General features: G+C 38.0%; 1 protein-coding gene across 2 annotated transcripts in view; it reads right to left on the reverse strand.

Annotated features, from left to right (window-relative positions):
* Nucleotides 1–513: 513 nt before the first annotated feature.
* The window catches only part of LOC111143863 (ALS2, alsin Rho guanine nucleotide exchange factor), a 74,274-nt gene continuing 48,919 nt past the window's right edge, over nt 514–25,868 (reverse strand). The window contains exons 14-34 of one of the 2 annotated variants that reach the window (XM_022497845.1): nt 25,346–25,477; nt 24,819–24,947; nt 24,220–24,290; nt 23,749–23,815; nt 23,205–23,407; nt 23,019–23,084; nt 21,846–21,944; nt 20,900–21,064; nt 19,673–19,784; nt 19,274–19,351; nt 15,090–15,223; nt 14,047–14,211; nt 9,552–9,669; nt 8,567–8,724; nt 6,555–6,677; nt 5,103–5,279; nt 4,204–4,249; nt 3,918–3,979; nt 3,220–3,369; nt 2,935–3,031; nt 514–752 (exon numbers count right to left, since the gene is read on the reverse strand). In XM_022497845.1, coding sequence (XP_022353553.1) covers nt 714–752; nt 2,935–3,031; nt 3,220–3,369; nt 3,918–3,979; nt 4,204–4,249; nt 5,103–5,279; nt 6,555–6,677; nt 8,567–8,724; nt 9,552–9,669; nt 14,047–14,211; nt 15,090–15,223; nt 19,274–19,351; nt 19,673–19,784; nt 20,900–21,064; nt 21,846–21,944; nt 23,019–23,084; nt 23,205–23,407; nt 23,749–23,815; nt 24,220–24,290; nt 24,819–24,947; nt 25,346–25,477 — 2,391 coding nt within the window. In that variant the 3' untranslated portion in view covers nt 514–713. Of the gene's footprint in view, nt 753–2,934; nt 3,032–3,219; nt 3,370–3,917; nt 3,980–4,203; nt 4,250–5,102; nt 5,280–6,554; nt 6,678–8,566; nt 8,725–9,551; nt 9,670–14,046; nt 14,215–15,089; nt 15,224–19,273; nt 19,352–19,672; nt 19,785–20,899; nt 21,065–21,845; nt 21,945–23,018; nt 23,085–23,204; nt 23,408–23,748; nt 23,816–24,219; nt 24,291–24,818; nt 24,948–25,345; nt 25,478–25,868 lie in introns of both variants that reach the window. The other variant, XM_022497834.1, reaches the window with a different exon arrangement.

Below are 25,868 nucleotides of genomic sequence, written 5' to 3' on the forward strand. Positions count from 1 at the left end.
GTTCACTCTGCAGCACTAAAAGGAATCCAAGAACAAAACTCCTACGTTCTTTCTAGTAGGGAGGCAGAAGACTCCTGTTTAGATGTTCCATGGTGGGGGTCGGGCTGCGGTCGTCACGGCATAGAACCTCTCCCGTCATGAATACCCTGGTGGAAAAGCTTAGAAAAAGTTAAAACTGCAGTTCGAGAAGGTCCTCTTTCCCCTCCCTCAGCCAAGAAGCACGATGCACACGTGACTGCAAGGGACTCAGGAAGGCATAGTGTGGCGACTACAGTTTCAAGTACAATCGGCTCCTTGCAAAGGGTCTGGGGTAACCGCAGGCAAACCCGGAACTCAAAACAATTTATTAACTTCTTTAATGTAAGAAGCTATACTGGGAACTCTTCTTACAACTTCAGGTAGCTGGCATTCTCTTTACTGTAGGAAGGGATGTCCTCGTTTTCCGAACAGGAAATGTGTGATATCTGGGGGATTTAACATAGGCCAGGGACTGGTTTAATTGAATTTGATCTGCGTTCCAACCCTCTCTTTGAGTCATACAGTCTTTTTTTTTTTCTGGGCGCAGGGCTATCATCATTAGTAAGGCTCAGAAATAACCACCAAAATAACACAACGTCCTAATTTCAACACCATTCGTTTTCGCTGCTTCGGGAAGACGCCAGATGGTGCTAAAACTTCCTACAGATAATCCAGTTGGCAAGCTGTCGTGCATCCTAGTTAAGCTTCTCACGCTGGATCTGGTAATAACATGCCTGGAAAAAAAAGTTTAAAACCATTTAAAATTTACTTGTAAAGAAACCACATAAACACAGCAATGCACAGGAGACAAAAGAAAGGAAATGTCTGATTAATACCGAAAGCTCCAACAAAATCAGTTAGGTGCTTTATTTTTCCCTGCTTACTCCCAGTTCCCCTATCCACTGTCTCTTCGGCCTACTTGTAAATTTGTAGAGAGAGGATTTTGCACACTTTCTTCTACTTCTAAAATAAACAAGCTTTTTAGAAGCTGTTTAATATTCTTCACTAAGTAGAAATACCTTAATTGCTAAGCCACTACTGAGTGGACATTTAGAATATATAAGGTATACAAGCTGAGCATTATAAGGTATACAAACAACTGTAACTGGAATCATCTAGTATGTTTAGGAAACTACAAATCAAGAGTAAGCATCAGTGAGTCAGAATTTCCAGGAATGAATTTGGTTTTTTAAGATTTTATTTATTTGACAGAGGGAAAGAGAGAGAGAAAGAGAATGAATGACATGGGGGAAGGTCAGAGGGAGAAGCAGATTCCCCACTGAGCAGGTGCCTGATGCAGGACTCGATCCTGGAACTCTAGGATCATGACCTGAGCCGAGGGCAGTCACCCAACTAACTGAGCTATCCAAATGTCCCAGGAATGAATTTTTGAGAAGCATTCCCAGGTGATCCTGAAAGTATCCAAGTTTGGAAGTTACTCACGCTACAAAGAACACCTCAGCCAAACCATGTATGTTTTCAATTCCTCAATTTCTCGGGATAAATCTCCAGGAGCTGGATTACTCAAGCCCCAAGAACATTTTTGATATTGATGATATCAATATTAACAACAGTTTTCTAAAAGGGTAACTGCTATATAACCCAATATACCCAGCAATATGGGCACATTCCTGAATTCACTATACCTCTATACCAGCACTGGCTATAACTGGCTATAATTTTAAAAGATCCTTGCTATTTTAGTAGGCACAAAATGCCAACTTGCTTAAATCTGCAGTACTGTAATTTTCAGTAAGTTTGAACATTTTCCTACATATAAACGTATCAGTTGTTTCTCCCTTGCAGATATGTTGAGAGAAACTCTTCTTATAACATAAAAACTAAAAATTTAAGTTCTAGGTGGGCAATATTTCCCCCAGTTTCTCTACCTTTTTCAGTCTATTTAATGGAAAATGTTAGTGATATTTCAGTGGAAAAGTTCAAACAACCAAGCCAAGCCCTACTGACATTAAATTCTAGGATTTTTTCTCATCTTAATTTGCCTGTCTCTCCTCTCTTCTTTTCTCTACACTTAAATTCTCCAAAGCATCTGCAACTAACAATGGGGGTGATGTTACCCTGATTCCACCCTCCCTCCAAAACATTTAATAAGCTATCCCAATACATTAACCATTTATTAAATAATTCCTCTTTTCCATTTTTGTGTTTGATGTTTCCAATTTCACATGTGAAATTCTTATTGTAACACTGCCCTTGTGAGGGCTATCCCTTCTGTTAGGGGTAATGCCCATTCTTGTGACAGTAACATACTATCTTAATTATTGTAATTTTCTATTTTACTAATTGGCAGAGTCAGTTTATTCTCCTTTTCTTTCAGGAGTGTTTATGCCACTTTCTATTTGTTGTTCTTCCAATATACTGCAGAAGTATTCTAAAATTCTAAGAAAAGTCAAGGCGAGGAAATACAATGACTTGCAACAATCCCTAGAGAGTACTCAGATTACAGAACCTCATCTGTAACACACTGGTTACAGTAAATTCATGGAGAAAAAAGATGCAATTCACATTCATTATATACGTACTGCCTTCTCTGTGTTACCTCATTTCTGTTAAATAGCTCTAGTGTTGGAGACTTTTTTGGACACTACGAATCCTTTCTGCTTCTTTTCTAGAGTTAACATTTACATAGATGGTCTCTCGTTATAAGCATTTCTAATGATTTGCTTTATCAGTTTATAGGGAGGATTGGCTAATTTGCTTTAGTATTCTGAAGAATAACTAACTGATTCTACTTTTATTATATATTAAAATAATTAACAATATGTGCTCTAAAGGCATTTAATGTTTGCATTAAACCTCTGTATAAAGATGATAGTAGTTAATCACAGATTTATAATATGGTAAATTAAGGACAGACTTTAAGATAAAAAAAAATTAAATACTACCTATACTTACCTTCAGGGTGGTGAACATTATTCCCTGTTCCCCATGCTGAAGATATGGGTCCATTAGATCCTCAATGAGGTGTACTTCAGAGCCTAAATTCCTAATCCTGCCCCAATGAGAAAAAGACACTGAATTATTTCTGTTAATATGTACGTCCTCCTTCTGAATATACATAAGGGAAAATAAAGAACAGCTCACCACAGTGGAATGGGTAAGAGAAATGGCTCATCAATTCAGAAAAACACTTATTAAAATAACGAGTCCCTAATAATCAAGTCAGAAAAGGTTGGTCACCTGGCCCGTAGCACCACATATAAGAAAACAGGAAACAAGTCATCCATGGACCACAAGAAGTCTTCCTGAAGTGATGCCAGCACACTCTGAGAGATCTCTTCAAAAGTTTGCTGGATGACCTTAAGTTTGTCTGATGGGGTAAATGTTGTGCTGTTGTTATTTAAAAAAAAAAAAAAAAAAAAATCCTGTAACTTTTCTTAATAGAACTGTTTAATATTAAATATTAATTGCTTGACAATAAGCCCTCCTGGGGCTTAGGTGTGTTAAGTTGCACACATGAGGCATAGTGAGTTGCTGGAAGGGATGGCCACGGTAATCCCTCGGTTCTCTGAGAAAGGGCACCTCCAACTCTCTATGATCTTACCGAATTGTAAGATCACCCCCTTTAACCATGCAGGACATTATTCTCCTAACACTTCTCTGAGTAATAAAGTTTGGTTCATTTCCATTTGGCTAAAGATGTGATTACGTAGATACATTTTGGGGTAGGCGCTCTACCTCTTTTGAAAACACAATGACCTTGTAGAGTAAAAGGTAAGCCAAATGTCTCAAGAGAGCCTTTTCTGATCTCCAGGCTGAGTGTGACACCTTCTAGGAGTGAAGGGGGCATTTAGAGCTTAGGTAAAGATAAGACCTCATTAGTATCTTAATAGACTATTCCTTTGATTTGTGTGATTTTTCAACAAATCAGCAATTACCTGATCTGCTGTAGACATTCTACAGCTGAGGCAAAACAAGCATCTTTTGTAGTTGGCAAAACCTGCAAAAAAGAGAATTTACGAAGGTCAGAGAGGAAAACTGTCTTCCACAGTAACAACAAAAATTAAATGACACTGGTAGCAAGGTGTGGTTCTTCGGTGAATAATTCATGCTTAGCTACCATTCTATCAAAGTAAAATGGAAATGTTTTATTATTTTCAATATCCCACATCAAAGAAAAACATATTTACTGAGGAAATTAAAATTTACTATAATTTACTATACCTTTTTACTTTCTCCAAGGATTGACAAGGTTGCAGGCCAGAATTTCCTAAAACGGAATCCAGACACTGTTAGTGTAAGTTGTTACTTATGATAGTTTAATACCCATTAAAAAAAGCTGATGGCTATACTGCCTTCCCTGTCCCCATTTAAAATAACTGTTCCACAGATATAGTTTTAATAAACATTCCAGAAATAATTTAAGAGTTCCTATCATGTTCCTAAGGGATCTGTCAATGTACTACAATTCCCCCATACATTATGGATACTACCAAGTTAGCCAGTCTTTCCTTCACTCAGTTTTACTGTATTTTTACTGTCAAATTATCCTGCTGAAAAAAATTCACTTTCTGATTAAGGCTTGGTCATTTTTGATTGCACATATGCATAGTTACTGGGTGTGGGGTGACCAGCCTCATCACAGCACTAAGAAAATAGCATAATGTGTTCCCTTGGAATAACAAGAAACAATGCTCCACAACAAAGAGCACTTCTAAAACTTTTAAATTAGAAACTGGAGATGGGGAGGAAAGAAAGAGAAGGAAAGGAAGAATGTCAAAGACAAAATATAATGAATTTTTTCTGAAACTGTAAACGTATGTATTCTGTTTTAAGGACTGCAAATAGGATAGGTAAAATTTATATACACACACGTATTTTATACACACGCACACATACAAATACAACACACATTCAGAAGAATAACAAAGTTTTACACTCCACTCTAAAAATTCTCAAAAGTAAAGATTAAATATCACTATTTTGCTGAATAATAGATACGCAACTAAGGGAAGAAACTGCAAATCGTATATTCCATTGGGTAGTTAACACCAAATTCTTGATAATGCTGTTTGCATTTTAAATGAAAACCACTTGATTCTAGTCCTAACTATTGTACTTACCTCTGTACCCCAAGGAAGCCCAGAAGAGCAATATCTGGCTGCTTATTCAGCCGCAGAACACATTCCCAGTAAATGTCCTCCTCGCGATCGTTATCCAGGGCATAGAGCATGAACAGTGGTGGGTAGAGCCGAGGCAGCAGTACGGGAAGCAATAACCCAGAACTTGTTACCACATAACTACAAAACATTGGAGAAGCATTCGTATTAAAATGGAATAGAGGGACGCCTGGGTGGCTCGGCTGGTTAAGCAGCTGCCTTCGGCTCAGGTCATGATCCCAGCGTCCTGGGATCGAGTCCCACATCGGGCTCCTTGCTGGGCGGGGAGCCTGCTTCTCCCTCTGCCTCTGCCTGCCATTCTGTCTGCCTGTGCTCGCTCGCTCTCCCTCTCTCTCTCTGACAAACAAATAAAATCTTAAAAAAAAAAAAAAATGGAATACAGAATCAAAGAGCTTCAGTTTCTAGAGCTGAAAGTAAAGATGGGACATTCGAGTAAAGACACAGTTGTAAGAGGGGCACCTGGGCGCCTTAGTCAGTTAAGGGTCGACTCGATTTTGGCTCAGGTCAGGATGTCAGGGTTGGTGAAATTCAGCCTCGAGTTGGGCTCTGTGCTCAGCAGCAAGTCAGCTTAAGATTCTCTCTCCCCCCAGTCCCCCTACTTTCTCTCTTTAAAAAAAAAAAAAAAAAGAAAGATATGGACATTGGGGAGGATATGTGCTATGCTGAGTGCTGTGAAGTGTGTAAACCTGGCGATTCACAGACCTGTGCCCCTGGGGATAAAAATACGTTATATGTTTATAAAAAAATTTAAAAATTTAAATTAAAAAAAAAAGAAAAGAAATAGTTATAACATTATTCTACTTTCATATTTGGAGCTAACATGAGGACCTTACCTATATGGGCCCAGAGTTTTATCTTGGACCAACTGTGAATACCTCTCATTAACTCAAAATCTAACTGAAAATCTAGTTGGTTCCATTTTGAAAATGATTCCCTGTGGTTATTCTAGATCAGCGTGACGTCACTTTGCTCAGCAGTCTTTGCACCCAGTCATCTGGGACTGTGCTTCCGTGGGGTTTGGCTAATACAATATAATACAACCTAAAAGGGATCTAGCCCAAACACATTATTTTAAAAATAAGGAAACTGAGATCAAGAGAAAACTTTTCCATGGGATTCTTTGTTTGTATAGTTGGTTTTAAAATATTTTATTTATTTATTTGACAGACAGAGAGACAGGAAGAGAGGGAACATAAGCTGGGGGGGTGGGGCAGAGGGAGAAGCAGGCTTCCTACTGAGCAGGGAGCCCAATCTGGGGCTTGATCCTAGGACCCTGGGAGCATGACCTGAGCCAAAGGCAGATGCTTAACGAATGAGACATCCAGGCACCCCTCCTTGGGATTCTTTGGCTAGGACCACCCACCCTCTTCACTATCTCTACCCAACTCCATTTACCCTGGCTCTGGCGACTCGGATCTGGAGTCTGACTTGCCAGTGCAAAAGGATTTCCTCTCCGTTGGCAAAGGGGCAGAGAGAGGAATTGTGCTGCCCTCTTCGGGAAGCTCAGGAAACAAGAATCTAAGGAATAACAGAAAATACGATTATAAAATGTTGTACCTCGAGAATGGTTAAAAGGAGTAAAATGCATTTTTATGCATTTCTATTATTTCATCTATTTAAAGGATCTATGCAATCAAACTTTAAATCAACTAAATTTTTTAGTTCCCTAAGATTCTTAACTGATTCTCTGTAATTACAGGATAAAATTAAGAGTGTAGCTAATGAATAATAATACCACTAAAAAATCATGTGCTTTTTTTGTTCTCTGTCTGGTTATTAAAGAGTGAGAAATTCTTATCTCTGTGTTTTTCTTACTGGCAAATTTCATCTGAGGTCAATCTGTATTGACTCTTCAAGCAGAGACCATTATTCTCACAGCACAAACAATTAGTTGGAAACTACTTAAATATTCAACACTAAGAAAAACTGAAAATCTAATCAATGTAAAATTAAAAAAAATTTTTTTTTTTAATTCAAGTTGCTGCGGCGTCTGGGTGGCTCAGTGGCTGAAATGGCTGACTCTTGGTTTAGGCTCCAGTCATGATCTCCGGGTCATGAGACGGAGCCCCACCTTGGTCTCGGCTCTGAGCGCAGAGTTAACTTGTCCCTCTCCCTCCCCCACTGCCACTCTCCCTGCTCTCTCGCTCTCTCTCAATAAAATCTTTAAAACAAAAATTCAAGTTGCTAAAAAATATTTTTCTAAATTATCAGGATGATAGGTTACTGAGGATTTTTTCCCCTAAGTTTTCAATTTGCCCTAGACTTTATCTCTGACCTCATATGCAAATGGTGGGGTCTACTATAAAAAAGTTCATGGTCCTCTTTTAGACACAAACCTTGACTCTTTAAAGGGAGCTTGCAATCTTTTCTATTTTTGTAGACTTATACCTCACCCCTGTCTCTGCCCCTAATTTTATAGTTGGAAAAACTAAAACAAAAGTCAGAAAACTTATCTTCATTATACTCCTCTAAGTAACGTCAGAGCTGAAACACTCCCAGCCAGTGGTCTTTTAGAGGATTACACTGCCCCCTCAAAACTGAAGACAGTTCCAAATGCATCTATCAATTTTGAAGTTAATAATATAAAGAAGTTTTCCTGGAAAATTCATAAATTTTTGTATAATGACCTCATTATAGTATTTACATGTTGGCTTAACCCCAGTAAAAGATCTTAAATTTCACAAGTTCAAATTTCCTACCTAAACTTTCTTTCCAAAGATACTCTACTGCTTGCTTTCTCACCTCTTTTCAAGTCTCTGCTCAGATAGTACATTAGGCAGGTCTCCTGGACCTTCTATTTAAAACAGCAGCCTCTTACCTCCAGCCCCATCTTTTGCCACATTTACCATCCCATGACACACTACATATTTTATTTAGTCTGTCCTGCTAGAATGGAAGCCTATGAGAACACACATAGTTCCCTGATGATTAGTGATGTTAGGCATTCTTTCAGGTATCTGGCGACCGTCTGTATCTCTCCTTTGGGAAATTATCTATTCTGGTCCTGTGTCCATTTTAAATCAGATTATTAGTGGTTTTGCGTTGTTGTTGGTTTTTTTTTAGTGTTGAGTAAGTTCTTTATATATTTTGGATATTAACCAAATCATTATCAGATATATCATTTGCCAATACCTTCTCCCACTCAGTAGGTTGCCTTTTTTGTTTTGTTGATGGTTTCCTTTCCTGTGTTTATTGCATAAAGTAAAAAACATGTTTTTTGTTGTTTAATCTATTTAAGAATTTGTGGCACAAAAACCATTTTCTTGATGAATAATTTCTTCAAGGAGGAGAAACCGTAATGATTCTTCACAAAGCTGTAAATCTCTAGACTTAGGACGAAGACACCTAAGCGTCAGTATAAAGCAGTGTTTCACAGCTTGCGGACTTCAGCGAGAAGGATCTCTTACCTCACCAGCTGGAAAATTCGCTTAAGGTAAGACTTGATCTCCTTCACAGCCTCCTGCAATAACCTACGATTGGCTCCCACACCCACGTATGTCATTCTGTAAACTGCAACCAGGGTCTCCACAAGCCTGCCCAGGGGGTGCAAAGGAGTGTCACAGGCCTGAACAGGAAGAGGATCACCGAAGTCAGTCAAGGACTAACAGCAGAAACAATCAACCAATAAATAATAAAACAATTTCATAAATGATAAACAACTTTCAAAACGGCAGGAGTCAACTTTTGGATCGGGAAAATTCAAATACTTCAACTTTTCTGAAAGTGTTGAGTCTACCCAAATTACATGGAGTAGGAGTTTCTAATCTTAATCAAAGAATCCTTTTGGCATCTTGGAAAATAGCTCTGGATATACTGATAAATATAATTAAGCTATAAACTTCACAAAAAAAAATTGCTCAAAGGTAACCTCTCCAATTTTTTTGTGAAGTTTATAGCTTAATTATATTTATATAATATATATTATATATTGATATAATTACAACTACTTGACAGTTGATTATGCTCCAATATTGTCACTCTCCAGTTCCCTTGATACTGCTTCCTGCAACCCCATATCAATGCACGTCATGCTTTAAAGTGTCGCTAATCTTATGAGGTTTGAGAAGGACACAAAGAGCATAACCATGGGGTGAGGGCAACATGAATTATTCAACCTCTAGTCTGCTCATGTTACTAACAAAAAGCCATTTTAAACTTTGATCCTTGTTCTCAAGAACTCCCTTGAGCACTTCACAAAACTTAAAAAAGTTCTATCATCACGATAGGACAATATTCATGTGGAAATGTGCTTTTAGTAGTCAGACAATTAACAAAGGGAATACCTAGAAAGCAAAGATAGGATCAGAGTACCAATAAGCTTGAGCGCACTGGAATGATACACTGTAGTAGCTATGTCATTCATTCACAAGACCACTGTAATTTTGACTCTACCTTTATTAAATATTTCTTGATGTCATCATATTTCTCCACAGAGAAGGCCCCAACATGCTGAGGAATGAATTCCAAACTCTCCAGTGTCTGAGTCTGCGAACGACTTAATGTCTCTGGACTGTAAAAAAGCAAAAGAAAGCCCATTATGTATTTCAAATCAGAAAAACAAGGCAACTGTAAAGTGCACATGAAACACTGTCATCAAATAAGGAGGAAATGGACTGCCCAGCAGTGTTTGGCCCAAATGAGCTCATGACTGGTAACTGACCTGCTAGTAGATTTTTCTAACCATCATTCCAGTGTCATTTAATGTTACTTCATACCAACTACAATTAATTAATGAGGATTTTGCTTCAGTATCAATGATGGTGTCAGGAGGTACTATAATGTTAGCCTGAACAGAAAACTGGTGACGGACTTGTTAGTGACAAGAGAAAAATGGAAGAGAAAGTAGTGAGGAAAAACAAAAACATATGAAAGGGCGGGGCGCCTGGGTGGCTCAGTGGGTTAAAGCCTCTGCCCTTGGCTCAGGTCATGATCCCAGGGTCCAGGGATTGAGCCCCGCATCGGGCTCTCTGCTCATCAGGGAGCCTGCTTCCCCCTCTTTCTCTCTGCCTGCCTCTCTGCCTACTTGTGATCTCTGCCTGTCAAATAAATAAATAAAATCTTAAAAAAACAAAAACAAAAACACATGAAAGGGCAGAGGAAGAAGGGAAATGAGCTCAAGCAAGGAGATAATGAGGACGCTATAAGGGTGGTAAGGTAAGCACATAATGGGTAAAGGGAAGCTTTGGATGAAGAGGCCACGGTAAAACACATACTCAGTAATCAAGAGACATTTTTGGTAATGGTATTCTATTATTAGATTACAGCCAATTAAAAATGGTTTGCAATTGTTATTATTATCCTATTTTAGATAAACAAGCCCTCTGTGGTTGCAACATGTTTTATTATATAAAAGTTCATTCAGGGGCGTCTGGGTGGCTCAGTGATTAAGCATCTGCGTTTGCCTCAGATCATGATCACAGGGTCCTGGGATCGAGCCCCGCATTGGGCTCCCTGCTCAGCGGGAAGCCTGCTTCTCCCTCCCCCACTACCCCTGCTTGTGTTACCTCCCTCTCTGTGTCTCTGTCAAATAAATAAATAAAATCTTAAAAACAAAACAAAACAGTCCATTCACTCCCATCCTCAGAAACTCTCAACAACAGCTAACCAAGGTCAACCAGAGGACCAGAGTCTCAGCAGTTAGACAGACAGGCTCTAACGGTGAAGGCGGACCATCAGCCTCACACGCAGGGCAGAGTCCACAGCTTTCATGATCCTAAGAGTCTCCATTTCTTCTACTAATAGAAAGAATATAAGGCAAAAATCATGAACTTCATGAATGAAACACTATAATCTGTTCCTGTTTATCCCCAATATAGGAGGGACGAAAAAAAAACAAACTCCTTTGTATACAGCAGGAATCATCAAGTTCTTTGGGTCCAAATGCCAAGCAGGGCTGTGGGAGTTTCCGGCCAAGTTAAAGAATAAGGAAACAGGCAGAAAAGCAGATGGAGGGAAAGCAAAAAAGAAAAGGAGAACAAGGGAGAAAATAAGGAAAAGAAAGGAAGAAGAGGTAGAGCTGTAATCTTGCTTGCAACACTGCAGAGCTGCGGGGCCAACCCTCCTCCTGGTCTCCAGAGAACGCTGATGACAAACATGCAGGCTCGTAAATGGCAGTTGCCCTCCAGGTAGTGCCTCTTTTTTCCCAGTTGCTCTCCCGATTTTGTGTCTTTCAATTTGATTATGAGGTGTCTGTTCACGGATATCTTTCTTTGTGGATGCAGTTTGCTCAGCTTCTTGAATCAGCACATTTGCCTTTCACCAAATTTGAGAAGTTTTCTACCATTATCTCTTCAAGTATTTTTTTCATCCCCATAATTTTTCTCCTCTCCTTCTGGGATTCCAAGGACACAAACATTAGACTGTCAGGTCCTTAAAGTTCTGTTCCTTCTCCCCACGTCCCATGTATTTTCTGTTGTTCAGTTTGGATCATTTCTATTCATCTATTCTCAAGTTCACTGACTCTTCTGCTGTCATCTCTATTCTGCTACTGAGCTCACCCAGTGATTTTGATTATGAGATTTCTTAATTCTAAAAATGTGATTTGGTTCTTCTTTACAACTTCTTTTTCCTTGCTGATATTTCCAATTTTAATAGGTGTTTCAAGTGTGTTTGTGATTGCTCATTTGGGCATTTATATATTAGCTCCTTTAAAAAGTTCTTGTCATTATGTCAAAATTTATGTTGGGAAGTCATGGTATGTATTGACTGTCCTTCCCAAAATGAGGTGGTGGTTCTTTGATTGCCAAGTAGTTTTGGTTTATATTCTGGACATCTTTGAGTATCATGTTATGACACTTTAGGTCTTGTTTTTATCCTATGAAGAATATTGACAGGCTAAGGAAGGGAGGGAAAAATAAAATAAGATGAAATCAGAGAGGAGACAAACCATAAAAGACTCTTAACTACAGGGAACAAACAGGGTTGCTGAAGGGGAGGTGCATGGGGGATGGGATAACTGCGTGATGGGTAATAAGGAGGGCACGTGATGTAATGAGCACTGGGTGTTATATGCAATTGTTGAACCTCTGAACTCTATCTCTGAAACTACCAATATACTATATGTTAATTAAATTTAAATAATATTTTTAAAAAGAATGTTGATAGGCATAATAAACATAGTAGACTTGAAACTATTATCTTTAGAAGGATTTGCTTCCTGAAAGTCCCCTAAAGCAACATGCAACATTCCCTAACTAGTCAGGGTATTTTGCTGTACACAAGAAGGCTAACAATGTGATTTACGGTGAATATCGGCTTTCCTTCGGGGACTGTGGAATCCTGACAGTTGCTAAGCACAGAGTGTTTATGTGACCAGCCCCCAATAAAAACCATAGGCACTGAGTCCCTAACGGGCTTCCCTGGGCAGAAAGACTGTATACATGTGTGGCTGAATTTTACTGCTGAGGACAGAGAGTGGGCTCTGTGGGACCCTTCAGATAGCAGTTCCCCTCCAGAAAAGTGCCGCTTTTTTCCCTAGCTGCTTTCCCGATTTTGTCTTTCAATTTGATTATGAGGTGTCTGTTCATGGATATCTTTTTTTAGGATGCAGTTTGCTCAGCTTCTTGAATCAGCACATTTGAATCAGCTTCTTGAATTAGCTTCTTGAATCAGCACTTTCATCAAATTTGAGAAGTTTTCAGCCATTATTTCTTCAAGCATTTTTTTCATCCCCAGAAGGAAGAGAGCATGGGAAGCTTGCACATGGATTCCTCCATACTCTGCCTGGGTCTCCTCTTACGATTGGGCTGTAGCTCCTCGCCGAGTTGCTGTAGGAACTCTTACATGGACGACTGAGTCTTGTGAGTCCCTCTAGTGGATCACTGGACATGTAGTTGATCTTGGAAACCTCTGAAACACCTGACATTTTTGTTTCAGCCTTCTGTGGGCCGTGGTTTCCATGTCAGTTTACTTCTCAAAGCCTCTGCAGTCCTGCTTAGGTCTGTCTGTGAGCATGCCACTCAGTGGGCAGTAAGTAGTCTGGGACCTGGGTGGAAATCTATCTATTAGCTCAGTTTTCAAAGTGTTTGGTGTGCTAATTAGGACCAAATCCACACAAAGCAGGTGTAGGGTGAATCCAGGAGTTCATAAACAACCTTACAGAGTTGCTTTCTCGAGCTCTTTGCTCTCCGTTACCTCCCCTGCATTTTCTGAGCCCTATTAGATCCTCAGGCCGGAAAATGCCCACTTCTGTGAATGTACCACATTGAGGGCGAAGCGGTGGGAGGACAGAGAGCGAGGCCAAAAAAACGGTGGGATTTGGCCATGACTATTGGACCTGGGGATCCACTAACAGAGGAAGAAGTTTCTTCTCCCCCAAGAGTTTTTCCTGTTCCTGGCTGCTCTAGCAAATGCCATTGCCATCCCTGCCACAGAAGTACCTAGAGGCTGGAGCCTGAGAAAATGAAGGAAAAAGAGAGAAAGAACACAGTGTGTCTCCTCCATTTCATCTGAGCTTTAAGAGTCTCTTTTTTGCATCTTGAGCCAGGAGCAGAAGGTTATTTCTGGAGCTATGTGTATACACGACAGTGCTTACGCCAAGATTTCGGGTTACACTGAATTCAGGCTGAGGGATACTGAAGTTAAAAAATTCACAACTAAAACAAAAACAACAACAACTAGTAACTGGTTCGATGGTACTTGGAATTCAGGTGTTTTTCCTCAATACACTGGCTGATATTTTCTTCGCAGAACAGCTGTCCGTGTATTCTGCCTGGTTTTATAGTTAAGTTCAGTAGAAGATAAAGGGAGGTGTATTGTATCTATACTACCAGAAACAGAAAAACATCACTGACTTTAAAATTGTATTTTGAAGTTAAATATGGCAAGGCTCGCCTACTTTTTAAGTTTCAACTTCCTCTAACACGCTTCCGGGCAGGCATTCACTCACCTGTCTCTGTGCTGGCGTCGACTGGTGGTCAGGGCCACAGCAATATTGTCCCAGGCTTTCCAGACTTCCCCTTGGCCTGGGTTCTCACAGCCCAGTTGATGCCAACATTCATCAAATACCGCTTTCCACTTTTCATCAGCTGACACTGCCAGGTTTCCCAGCTTCCTGCTAATAAAGTCATATCAAGCTTTTATTAATCACTTCTTTTGTGCAAAAATTCTGAAGAACAGAAACTTTCTCATATACAACTGGGGATGCTTCTGCAACAAATCCGCAGAAACTGGCAGTGGTTCGATTTTGTAAACACTGAATGGAAATTTTAAAGGAACGATTTTTAGCTACTTAATGTTTATTAGGTACTAAAGTGGATAAATGGTTAAGTACAAAGCGCATCAGAACAGACTCCTTTGCTGTCTACATTTCCACATAATTGATTTTGTAAAATTGATTTCTGTTAAAATAAGGATTTCTATGCTTTGCCCATCTCATAATGAGAACTGTAAAATGCATTATACAATACTGGGTTCTAAAAATATATCAAGCACCATCAGAACAAAGAATAGGAGAAGCTACCAAAATACAAAAACAAAGCTAATGCTGGAATCAATAAAGGAGAATAGATACGTGCCAAAAACATGGAGGCAGAACATAATACACTTAGAGATATAGATCTTGTTTTCTTCCCACATGTGTAGAGTATATATAGGCTTGGCCTTTACTTTTCAAAATCAAGCTGTGTAGGGATTCCATTTAAGAATGCTCTCTTTTAATCAGTTTGGGTATCTGCACCATTAGCAGTAAAATTAATCCCACACACAGAACTTTTATTTTAAACATCTATGCTCTGAGGCTATAATCCTAACCAAGACTATAGATTCTGTTATAACAGTAGCAGTTGGCAATACAAGGAAGTTACACTTTGTTAAAAATTCTTCTGCCTTAAAAAAAAAATTGTTCTGTAATTAAAATATTAACCAGCTTTGATAAAAGCAGACAACTCAAAACACTTAATGATCAATCCACAATTAACACCAGTTACTCACAAAACTTTGGGTCTGTCTTTATCACTCTCATACAGACTAGGCTTGAAGTAGGTTCCAGTGATTTTTATCCCAGATCCCCATTCTCCACTAAAATAACCTTCAATATAATCTCCATTTGGCATAGTCAGTGTTCCCTAGGTAAAGTTAAAGAAAATGTCAAATTTAGAAGACTTTCCAATTTAAAAATCAAAAGAAAAAAAAAACACCAAATAGTTAACGTTTTCCCTTAATTCTACGGTCCCCAGTACTCTAAAAAAAAAAAAAAAAAAGTATGTGTACATGCATGTGTAAAAAGACTGTATGAAAATAATCCATGGGTAAAAGAAAAAAAAAAAATCACTGAAAAAACAGATAAAATATTTTGAGCTGAATGAAATGAACACAAAACTTCCCAAATTGCCCAAAGACAAATTTAAAGCAATAAATGTCTATTTAGAAAATAAGAAAGCCTTCAAATCAGTAATCTAAAATTCCACCTTGGGTCCCTGGGTGGCTCAGTTGGTTAAGCATCTGCCTTCAGCTCAGGTCATGATCCCAGGATCCTGGGATCGAGCCCTCCATCGGGCTCCAGCAGGAAGTCTGCTTCTCTTTCTCCCTCTGCCTCTACCTCTCTCTCTCTCCACAACCCCAGCCTGTGCTCTCTCTCCCTCTCACTCACTCTTTAATAAATAAATAAAATCTCTAAAAAAAAAATTCCACCTTACAGAATTAGAAAAAGAGGAGCAAATAAATCCAAAACAAGAAGGAAGAAGATAATAGAGCAGAAATCAATGAGATTTTAAAAGAAAAATCAATGAAACTGAAATTTGCTTCTTTGAAAAGATACACAAAATTGCCATTAACTAAATTAAAAAAAAAAAAAGACATGAAATTCCAAAATCAAGAATGAAACAGGGGGTACTACAGTAGTCTTACAGAAATTAAAAAGGTCAAGGCAATACTAAGAGAACAACTTTATGCCAACAAATCTGATAACTTTGATACAACAGAAAATTTTCTAGAAAGAACCAAATTACCGAACTGACTTGAGAAGATGTGGAAAATATGAATAGAAGGAAATTGAATTAAAAACTAAAAACAGTCTCACAAAATAATGCTCAAGACCAGATGATTTCATCTGGTCTCAAAAACATTCAAAGAAGACATAATACCAAGACTTCACGAGCTCTTTTAGAAAGCAAAGTAGGAGGGAACCTTTCCCAATGCATTCTATGGTGCCAGTTTTACCAAAGACAGACAAAGACATCATCAGAAAAGAAAACTATAGACCATTATCTCTCATAGATACAAAAATCTTCTCAACAAAATATTAGCATTAAACCCAGCAAAATAAACAATTATACATCATGACCAACTATGATTTATCCCAGAAAAGCAATAAATATGATACACCATATTAATAAAGGACAAACATCACATGATCCATCTCAACAAACACAGAAAAAGCTTTCTGAGAAAATCCGAGATGTATTCATGACAAAAACTCTCAACAAACTAGGAACAGAACTATCTCAATCTGATTAATCTACAAAAAATCTTTAGCTAACATCATACTTAATGGTGAAAGATTTAATGCTTTTCTTCTAAAACAGGAAACAAGGCAAGGATATCCACTTTTACCACTTCTCTTCAACATTTTACTGAAGAACCTAGCCAGTGTAATCAGACCAAACAAAACAAAACAAATCCTCCATATTGCAAAGGAAAAAGTAAAACTGTCTTTAAGTCAACATGATCCTGTATAAAAGAATTCCTAAGAAACACACACACACACACTTCACACCAAACTCCTAGTAGAGTAAATGAGTTCAGCAAGGTTTCAGGATACAAGAACAAAATACATAAATCAATTTTATTTTTATATAATAGCAATGAATAATCAAAAATAAAATTAAAAACCAACTCTCTTTACAATAGCATTAAAAAGAATACTTAGGGGGGTGCCTGGGTGGCTCAATGGGTTAAAGCCTCTGCCTTCGGCTCAGGTCATGTTCCCAGGGTTCTGGGATCGAGCCCCACATTGGGCTCTCTGCTCAGAGGAGAGCCTGCTTCCCTTCCTCTTTCTCTTTGCCTGCCTCTCTGCCTACTTGTGATCTCTGTCTGTCAAATAAACAAATAAAATCTTAAAAAAAAAATAGAACACTTAGGGAAAAAATTAATCAAACCAATGCAAGAGATACACACTGAAAACTACAAAATATTGCTGACAAAAAAATTAAAGATCTAAATAAAACATATCCCATGTTCATGGATTGGAAGATTCCATATTATTAAAAACAGCAATTCTCTTGAAATTGATCCACAGATTCAACACAATCCCTCTTAAACTCTTAGTAGGCTTTATTGCAAATATTAAGAAACAAGTCCTAAAATTAATATGGAAAGGCTAAAGATCCAGAATAGCCAAAACATTTTTAAAAATAACAAAGTTGGAAGACTTACATTTCCTGATTTCATAATTTACTAGAAATCTATAGTAATCAAGGTACTGTACTGTATTGGCACAATAAGAGATAAGTAGATCTCTGGAATATAATTCAAGAGTCCAAAAAAACAAAAAACAAAAAACAAAAACAAAAAACACCCCACACATTTTATGGAGCTTAATTTCAAAAAAGGTGTCAAGAAAATTCAATGGGAAAAGTTGCTGAGGCAACTGGATACCCACATGCAAAAATAACAATTTTGATATTTAACCCACACCATACAGAAAAGTAACTCAAGATGAATTATAGACCTAAATATAGAACTATTAGAAGAAAATCTTTTTTTTTTTTTTTTCCTGCATGCAAGCAGTGGAGGGATAGAAGGAGACAGAGAGGGAGAGAGAATCTTGAGCAGACTCCGCACTGAGCATGCGGAGCCCAACAAAGGGCTTGATCTCATGACCCTGATATCATGACCTGAGCCAAAACCAAGAGTTGAACACTTACCCAGCTGAGCCACTCAGGCGCCCCAAGAAGAAAATCTTAATAATCTTGAGTTAGGCAAAGATTTTTTAGACATGACATCCAAAGCCTGATTCATAAAAATTTCCTGATATACTGGCCTTCATTAAAAAGTTTTGTGCTTCAAAAGGCACTAATAAGAAAATAAAAGGAAAGCCATAGACTGTAAGAATTTGTGAATCCTATAGCTGATATAGGACTTATATCCAGAATATATAAAAAACCCTTACAATTCAATAAGATTATAAAAACCCTTAAAATTCAATAAGACTATAAAAAGACTATATAAGCAAATTCTTAGAATGTCAAAATATTTGAAGAAGTGTTTCACCAAAGATGATACAGGAATCACTAATAAGAACATGACAGAATGCTCTACATCATTAGTCATTAGGAAAATGTAAATCCAAACCATGAAATAGCATTTCACACCTACTAGAATTGTAGAAAAAAAAAAAAAACAACAAAATAAAAAATACTGGCAAAGATGTGGGGAAATTAGATTCCTCATAAATTGATGATGAGAATGTAAAATGATGTAGCCATTCTGGAAAGTAGTTGGCAGCTTCTTGATATGTTAAATATCAATTTACCATACGACCCAGCAATTCCATTCCTAAATATTTTCCCAAGAGAAACGAAAACATATGCTCCAACAAGAAGTTGTATTCAAATGTTTATAGCAGTATTATTCCTAATAGTCTGAGAAATACAGACAAATACAGAAAAATATAGAGATATAGAGAAATAGAGAAATAATCCCATGCCCATCAGCTGGTGAAGGGATAAACAAAATGTGACTTTAGAATACTACTCAGCAATAAAAAGGAATGAACTGCTATATAGGCTACAATATGGAAAAATCTCAAAAACATTATTCCAACTGTAGAAAGACACAAAGAAGAGCCCACACATTGCCTGATTCCACTAAAGGACAGACCTGAAAAGACAAATCTACAGGGTTACAAAGTCCACTAGAGGTTGTCTGGGACTGCTGGTAGAAACAGACAGTGACTGAAAATGAACAGGAGATGGTGACAGAAATCTTTTTGGATAATGTGAAAGGATCTAAAATTGGATTGTGGTGATAGCTGTACAACTCTATATTTACTAAAAGTCACTGAAATGTACTCTTAAAACAGGTGAATTTTATGGTAAGGTAGACTTTTTTTTTTTAAAGTCGAAGAAAAATTAGTAGAAGATTATATTAGAGGAAGAAGAAAGTTAGTTTCCAACCTTTCCACTAAGAGTCCAGTCATCTGAAAATTCTCCCTCATATATAGTATCATCTTCGGAAAGTAAAACCCCATTTCCCTATGGGAAGAAACAAAACAAAAATCACAACAGACAAAATGCAAAGTAACTTAGAGTTCTTAAAAGAACTCTAAAAGTAACTTAGAGTTCTAAGTTACTTAGAACTCTAAACTTAGAACTCTAAAACTAACTTAGAGTTCTAACTCAAAGAACTTAAGAGTTCATACAGCCATATCCCCCAAAGCCTTAAATAATCTTAAAAGACAAGAAAAATACTACCATTCTTAGAAGGTAGAACATTAATAAAATGATGATTTAAAAGTTAAGGGCATGGGAGTTTTAAAAAGTCAATAACTATAAGCAAAGTATTCTACTACTCACCATCATTTTATTAAGGTGAAAGTTGCCTTCATAGTATAATCCAAACTGGGTAACTACCACACCATTCCCTTGACATACGTCATCTTGCCACATTCCCATATACTTTTCCCCCCTATATAGAAATAGAAAATAAATGAAATGAAAAACTGATGATAAGGATGAGATTAAAAAAAAAACCAGTTATAACATGGAAGATTCCAAGCATCACCCCTTCGTTAGTATCTGTTCCATTTTTCTGATTAAAGTGTTTAACTCTGTGTCTCCTCAAACATGGAACAACGTAGTACAAAGACGTCTTACTCAGAGTAGCGTTCTCTCAGGAATTTAATAATATAGTCTACCTGACATAGGTTTGCATATATTCCATGTATGTCCTTCATAATTGAAAAAAGGAATGCCAAGAATTCAACTCAAAATAATTCAAAATGTAATACACAGGCTCAAACACATGCATACTTTTTAAACTCCAAAACCTACTAACCTTAAAAAAATAAATGAGGTTTATCATATAAGAAGTCTCATTCTTCACAAACTCAAACTCAGGGAAATCTTACTAATCTCCACTAAAAAAACAAAGTAGGTATGAAGTGCTTGTTAAATAATGGAGTTTAGTAATAACATCTAAATTTTAAAACCCCACATTATAAAAATAACATGAAGGGGAAAGAAGTATATATATAGTAAGTCCAAAAGTAAATCAGGCTAAATCAAATATGGAGGCAAAAGAAATACACTCCTCCCCAAAGTTTAGTTAATTGAATTTAAGCTTGATTGCTGGGTTGCTAGCATGGTAACAAGTCCCTGACCTAAAGAAAGACCTAAGGAGAAAGGTGTTTGGATGCCATCCTATGACCCCAAAAGGGAATTTCCATTGGTTGCCTCTGACCTTTTACTCCTATTATCTACAGATTGTTTTAAAGGTTTTTCTTTTTATAATATTTAAAGATTTGGTAACCTCCGTAACACTAAAAGCTTTGTACATGTGGAGCTTTAGGAAAATGGCACCAAGGTTAATTTTGAAAGATCTTGATCTTGTAAAGAAGTAACCAATTATCTGGTTTATAAGCAAATGGATAAAATGATGCCTGACAACTGTGTTGTCTTACTGAAAAATGTCTCAATACTATCTAATTAAGATCTTAGCTGAGCCTTCATAAAAGCATCGCTGAAGTACAGGAATTTTATCCTTTATCACTCAATGTTGAGATTAGAAGTAGAATACTGTACCTAGTGATATCATCAAAGACACCATATCCTGCTTTCTTATCCATTACCCACTGGCCAATGAACATGCTGGGAGAAGAGGAAGTCAATTTTCCACTTCTCAGGAGACCATGACCATGACGCATGTTATCTTGAAAACAGCCTTCAAACACTTCACCAGAGGCATAACTGTGGTTACAAAGAATGGATAAAGATCACAAAAACACTGAATTCTGATGCTCATTTTTACAAAGTTTAGGAAATTCAAAATTATACTCATGTCCCACTGGTAGCTGTAATTATTTATTTATATGATTATTTTTCACCAATCAAAATTTTTCATATCTGAATGAATGAGGCTTAGAAATTAGACACCATGGATGGTATTCCGTGTTAACACAGGGGAAAACGTGTATTTTTTTAAAAGATTTTATTTATTTATTAGAGAGTGAGAGAGAGCATAAGAGGGGAGAAGGTCAAAGGGAGAAGCAGACTCCTTGTGGAGCTGGAAGCCCAATGCGGAACTCGATCCAGGGACTCTGGGATCATGACCTAAGCCGAACGCAGTCGCTTAACCAACTGAGCCACAGAGGTACCCGGAAAAATTGCATTAATCCCTCATGGGAAAATTAAATAATGAGTAATCTCTGAAAGAATGATAGGCTTTGTCCATGTTAGAGTTGTTTAATAAATATAAGATAAATTTAAAAGGAAGACATTTAGCAGATTTTATGATAAAGTAAGGTTTCTAAGGTTTATACAGTTTTGTAGAAAACTAAAAAATAACCTAATATTTTCATCTTGTGATAGATAAGAAGTTACCTTTATAAGATTTTTTAAACAGTTTCAGTCATAAAAAGAATAAATAAAATTTACTTACTCCTTGGAAATTCTGGCTACACAAACATTTAAGTCTAAATGAGTCTTTGAAAAAGCAACACCAGCCCAACAACCTTTCCAATGTTATTACCTATAGACTCCTTGACCACACATTTTTCCTTCTTTCCAATGGCCCACATAATGGTCTTCTTTGTTCAATGCTTTGTTTGGGATTCTGTATTCTCCATATCTATCGCAGAGGGAAAAAAAGGATCAAACGATACATTTGGGACATATTGACCTTTTCTACAGATGCACTTGTAAACATTTTAACAAGGAGAACAGGAAAAAGAACTACCTATAGCAGAAAGGGGTAAATGGGATTTTGGTTTAAAATGTATCTATTACGATACCAAGCTACCAGCAAGTTTAAAGGAGTGAGGACTCAATCCCACTACACAGAGACATGTTTCAGCCTAACTCCAGTGAAAAACAGAAAACCTACGTCCTAAGCCTTTCTGCTACTAAGGAGCCACATCACCTTGGATAAGCACAGATACCCACCTCCCTCATCCATGCATTGCGGGGGGCGGCGGGGGGATGTAAATGAGATTATCTAAAGTCTCCTTTCATTGCAAAATTCCATTAAAAGGAGACTAAAAGACATTATAAAAATTTACATCATCACACACACAAAAATCTATCCAATTTGTATAGTAATCTTTTTCATATAGTAAATTACTTTTCTTACATAATATAAAATACTTCACTGCCATAATTTATTGTGCAAATATTTTGTGTTAGAAAACATGACAAGCTTATACAAAAATAATGTCACTTAAGTACCATTAGGATAATACATCATGTAGAAGATCTCTCCTTTAGCATATCCCAGAAATTAAAGATGACTTAAAATTACTGAAAGGAAAAAAAAGTATAACTACTGAAAGGAAAATCTGTCTATGCCTTTGTGTAAAGGGCACTACTATCTCAACAGTTCCCCATCAATATTACCCAGGTTCTCAGTCTTCACCATTGAGAAATGGACAGATGACAGTCCCACTTTAACATACAGAAGGGCTGTGTCACTTGAGGTCACAAGGCTATCAAGGTAAATGATTCACTCCGGGTAAACCAAGGCTGCTTCCTACATTCCAAGCCCTCTTGTGATCACACACCCACATGGTAAGCCCTAGTACACTGCATGCATTTCTAAAAAACAAAACAAAAATCTATTTGTTTTGAAAATAACTCCTAATACATTAACAGTATCATCAGTGAGCTAAAGCTGAATTCACTCTTATGTTTTATACAATCTTCTTACCCATCTTCCAAGCCATTCCTGAACATGCCAGAATACATCTTCCCATCTGGCCACTTCAAAACCCCTCTGGAAAGCATAAGCAAAAAATAATACACATCAATGAATGTTTCAGAGAACCGGTACTTTTTCAGTATCGAATCAGGCTATCATCCCTTCACCCCACGCATAAATCTTAAAGGTTTTCACCTGCCATGAGGCTTCCCTGAAAGCCAGCGTCCATCATAGGTCGCATCCTTCAGGCGAGGATCCTTGTAGAAAGTGTATTTGGCACTGCGTGAGATGGGTGGTTCCTGCCTCTGAATACCGCTGCCACTTCCGTAAGGGGGAAGATCAGATGTTCCCCTCAAAGCCTGATCCACAGCTTGGCTTATAGCCCGCAGCCACTTAGTCTAGGAACAAAAAAGTAAGTGTCAATAAGCTTAAGGCAATAACTCATTCAAGCACTGCTTTAAATCCTCATAGCTCTCCTTGCTGGGAATAATTTCTCCGTCTCCTAATGCTTTTCTTATTGAGTAATCCTGATTGGTTCTTGGAATTCACTGCTGGATGTTCCAAATTAAGTCACATTAAAAAACAAAAAAACAAACTTATAGTCTTGGTTTAACGAAGACTTACCAGATAATTATGGATCATTAGCCAAGGAAGAACAATTTTTATCTTTTCTTTCCTAGCATAAGAGACAAAAGTAGCCAGGCCAAAAGATCAAAAGAAAATATCATCATGGACTAACCTTTTCCTGGGGTGTTGATGAAATGAGAGTGAACTGCTCCTCGGGTGTAGTTATCTTTAAGCCATTCCTAAAATGTTCACAAGGATAAATACCGATAGGTATGACAACCCGTCATAGTATCACTCCTCAAATATGAAAAGCAACTTGTTTGTTTCAAGAGGAGCAGAAATCAATTAAATGTAAATGCAGACATGCCCTGGGTTTGGTTCTCACAGTAGGAGATAGAAAGGACACAGAGTCAATTTGCTCTGTGTTGCACAATGGGGATGTGAGCAATGGAGAAGCCCTTCCATCACTTATGATCAGCTATAATCTTCCCAACAGGCCATTTTACGATCTATAGGCCGAGAAAGTGAGCCTCATTATGCAGAATGGGGAGGACTCCTGAGCTTTTTTTCATGTCTAAGGAAACCACCTAGGTAGCAGAGGGAGAGAATGAGGATGAGGGCCTGGGAAAGGGGACACACTTACACACCACCAGCTTCTTCAGAAAGTGGCTCTGCCCATAGCGTAGCCAAAGGGAAAACATGATGTGTGGAAAACTGAAAGAAAGAACACGGAGACATATCTGAGAAAGCTCATGTGGGCCCTGGAGTCTCTGCTATATAACCCCTTTCAAATGGCTGAGTCCACATCGGTGCCACATCTCGGACACACAGTCCCCATAACATAGCTAATCCCAGTGGGTCTTGCCATCTCTGCTACAAGGACCGCTTCACATGGCTGATATTCATTTCAAGCTGGAAACTAAAAGAGCTCCCTGAAATGTGGCTCATACCACAAATGCAAGCTGAACATTCTTTTTTTTTTATTTATTTGATAGAGAGAGATCACAAGTTGGCAGAGCAGCAGGCAGAGAGGGAAGCAGGCTCCTTGCTGAGCAGAGAGCCCGATATGGGGCTCAATCCCAGGACCCTGATATCATGACCTGAGCTGAAGGCAGAGGCTTAACCCACTGAGCCACCCAGGTGCCCCAAACATTCTCTTTTATTTAACAATTTCAGCAAAATCACAATATTTTTATTACAAACTGATGGCTTAATTAAGTAAAAGTTACAAATCTGGCATACCTGGGCATGGACTAGGGCATCGTTAAAGAGAATGAACCAGTTCACAGAAAACCTTCCAGCATGCTGCAGAGACAGGGCTCGGTTACTGCTCTCACAGAGCAGCCGACGCTCTGGCTTCCTCAAGGAATCCTGGAGTTGAACATAGACACATAAGTGAACCATCAGAATTGTTAGCACACAAAGAGAAAATGAAAAAGACACAAATCACACTTAGGAGAATTTGTGCCTCATAGCTTAGATTGGTGTTAAACCTGAAGTTAGACAGGATCTGAACATTTAATAAAGGCACTCGAAGGAAATGAAGAAAAACACAGGAACAAACAAAGAGTGTTATGTGTTCAGAGAGGACTCCTAGAAATCAGTGTAGGTGCTGAGGTCTACAGCTCTTATTGCTGTGCTCCTTTGACCACCCTTAGAAAAGGGCTCATTAAAACATTATCATAAACAAGTGAGGAAAGGAGAAAATTTGACATTTGTTAGGGATACGCCTGCTGTTTGCTGGGGTAATGACAACTGGCATGGTTTACCGTCATCTTCCCGGGAAAGGTCTTCCAGAATCCCAGTGTGTACTCAGCTTCCTTCCTTTTCCTGCCGAGATGGAGAGCAAGAGACTCGTAACAAGAACTGGAATCCTGCAGTTTCTGGTAGTCCGGAGATGTCTGAAAGCCAATAAAGGGGGAAGGGGGAGAAAAAGAATATAAAACAATTGTCCAGAATCTCAGTGTGGTGTTGATACAGTATTAAATTTAGGGAAGAAATCCAAATGAAGAACAGACGTGGTGTACTGAAGGGGGCTGAGCTGAAAGAAGACTGGTTCCGGAACATTCTACTGTACACGTATATATGAAACAGAGGCATAATTCCAGGGGAGAGAAACAAACTCCTTAGACAGTTATCAGTGAGGAAAGCAGCAGAGAATTCAGAATAGGGGAGGAATTCTCAAATGTTTTGGTCTCGGGAAGGCCCTCTATTTTGCTTATCCGGGCTATATCTACTGACATTTACCATACTAGAAAATAAAGTTGAAAAATAAAAATAACTTTTAATCTT

Source organism: Enhydra lutris, unplaced genomic scaffold (genome assembly GCF_002288905.1).
Source record: "Enhydra lutris kenyoni isolate GAN:26980312 unplaced genomic scaffold, ASM228890v2 scaffoldscaffold1, whole genome shotgun sequence".
In the NCBI taxonomy this organism is placed as follows: domain Eukaryota; kingdom Metazoa; phylum Chordata; class Mammalia; order Carnivora; family Mustelidae; genus Enhydra; species Enhydra lutris.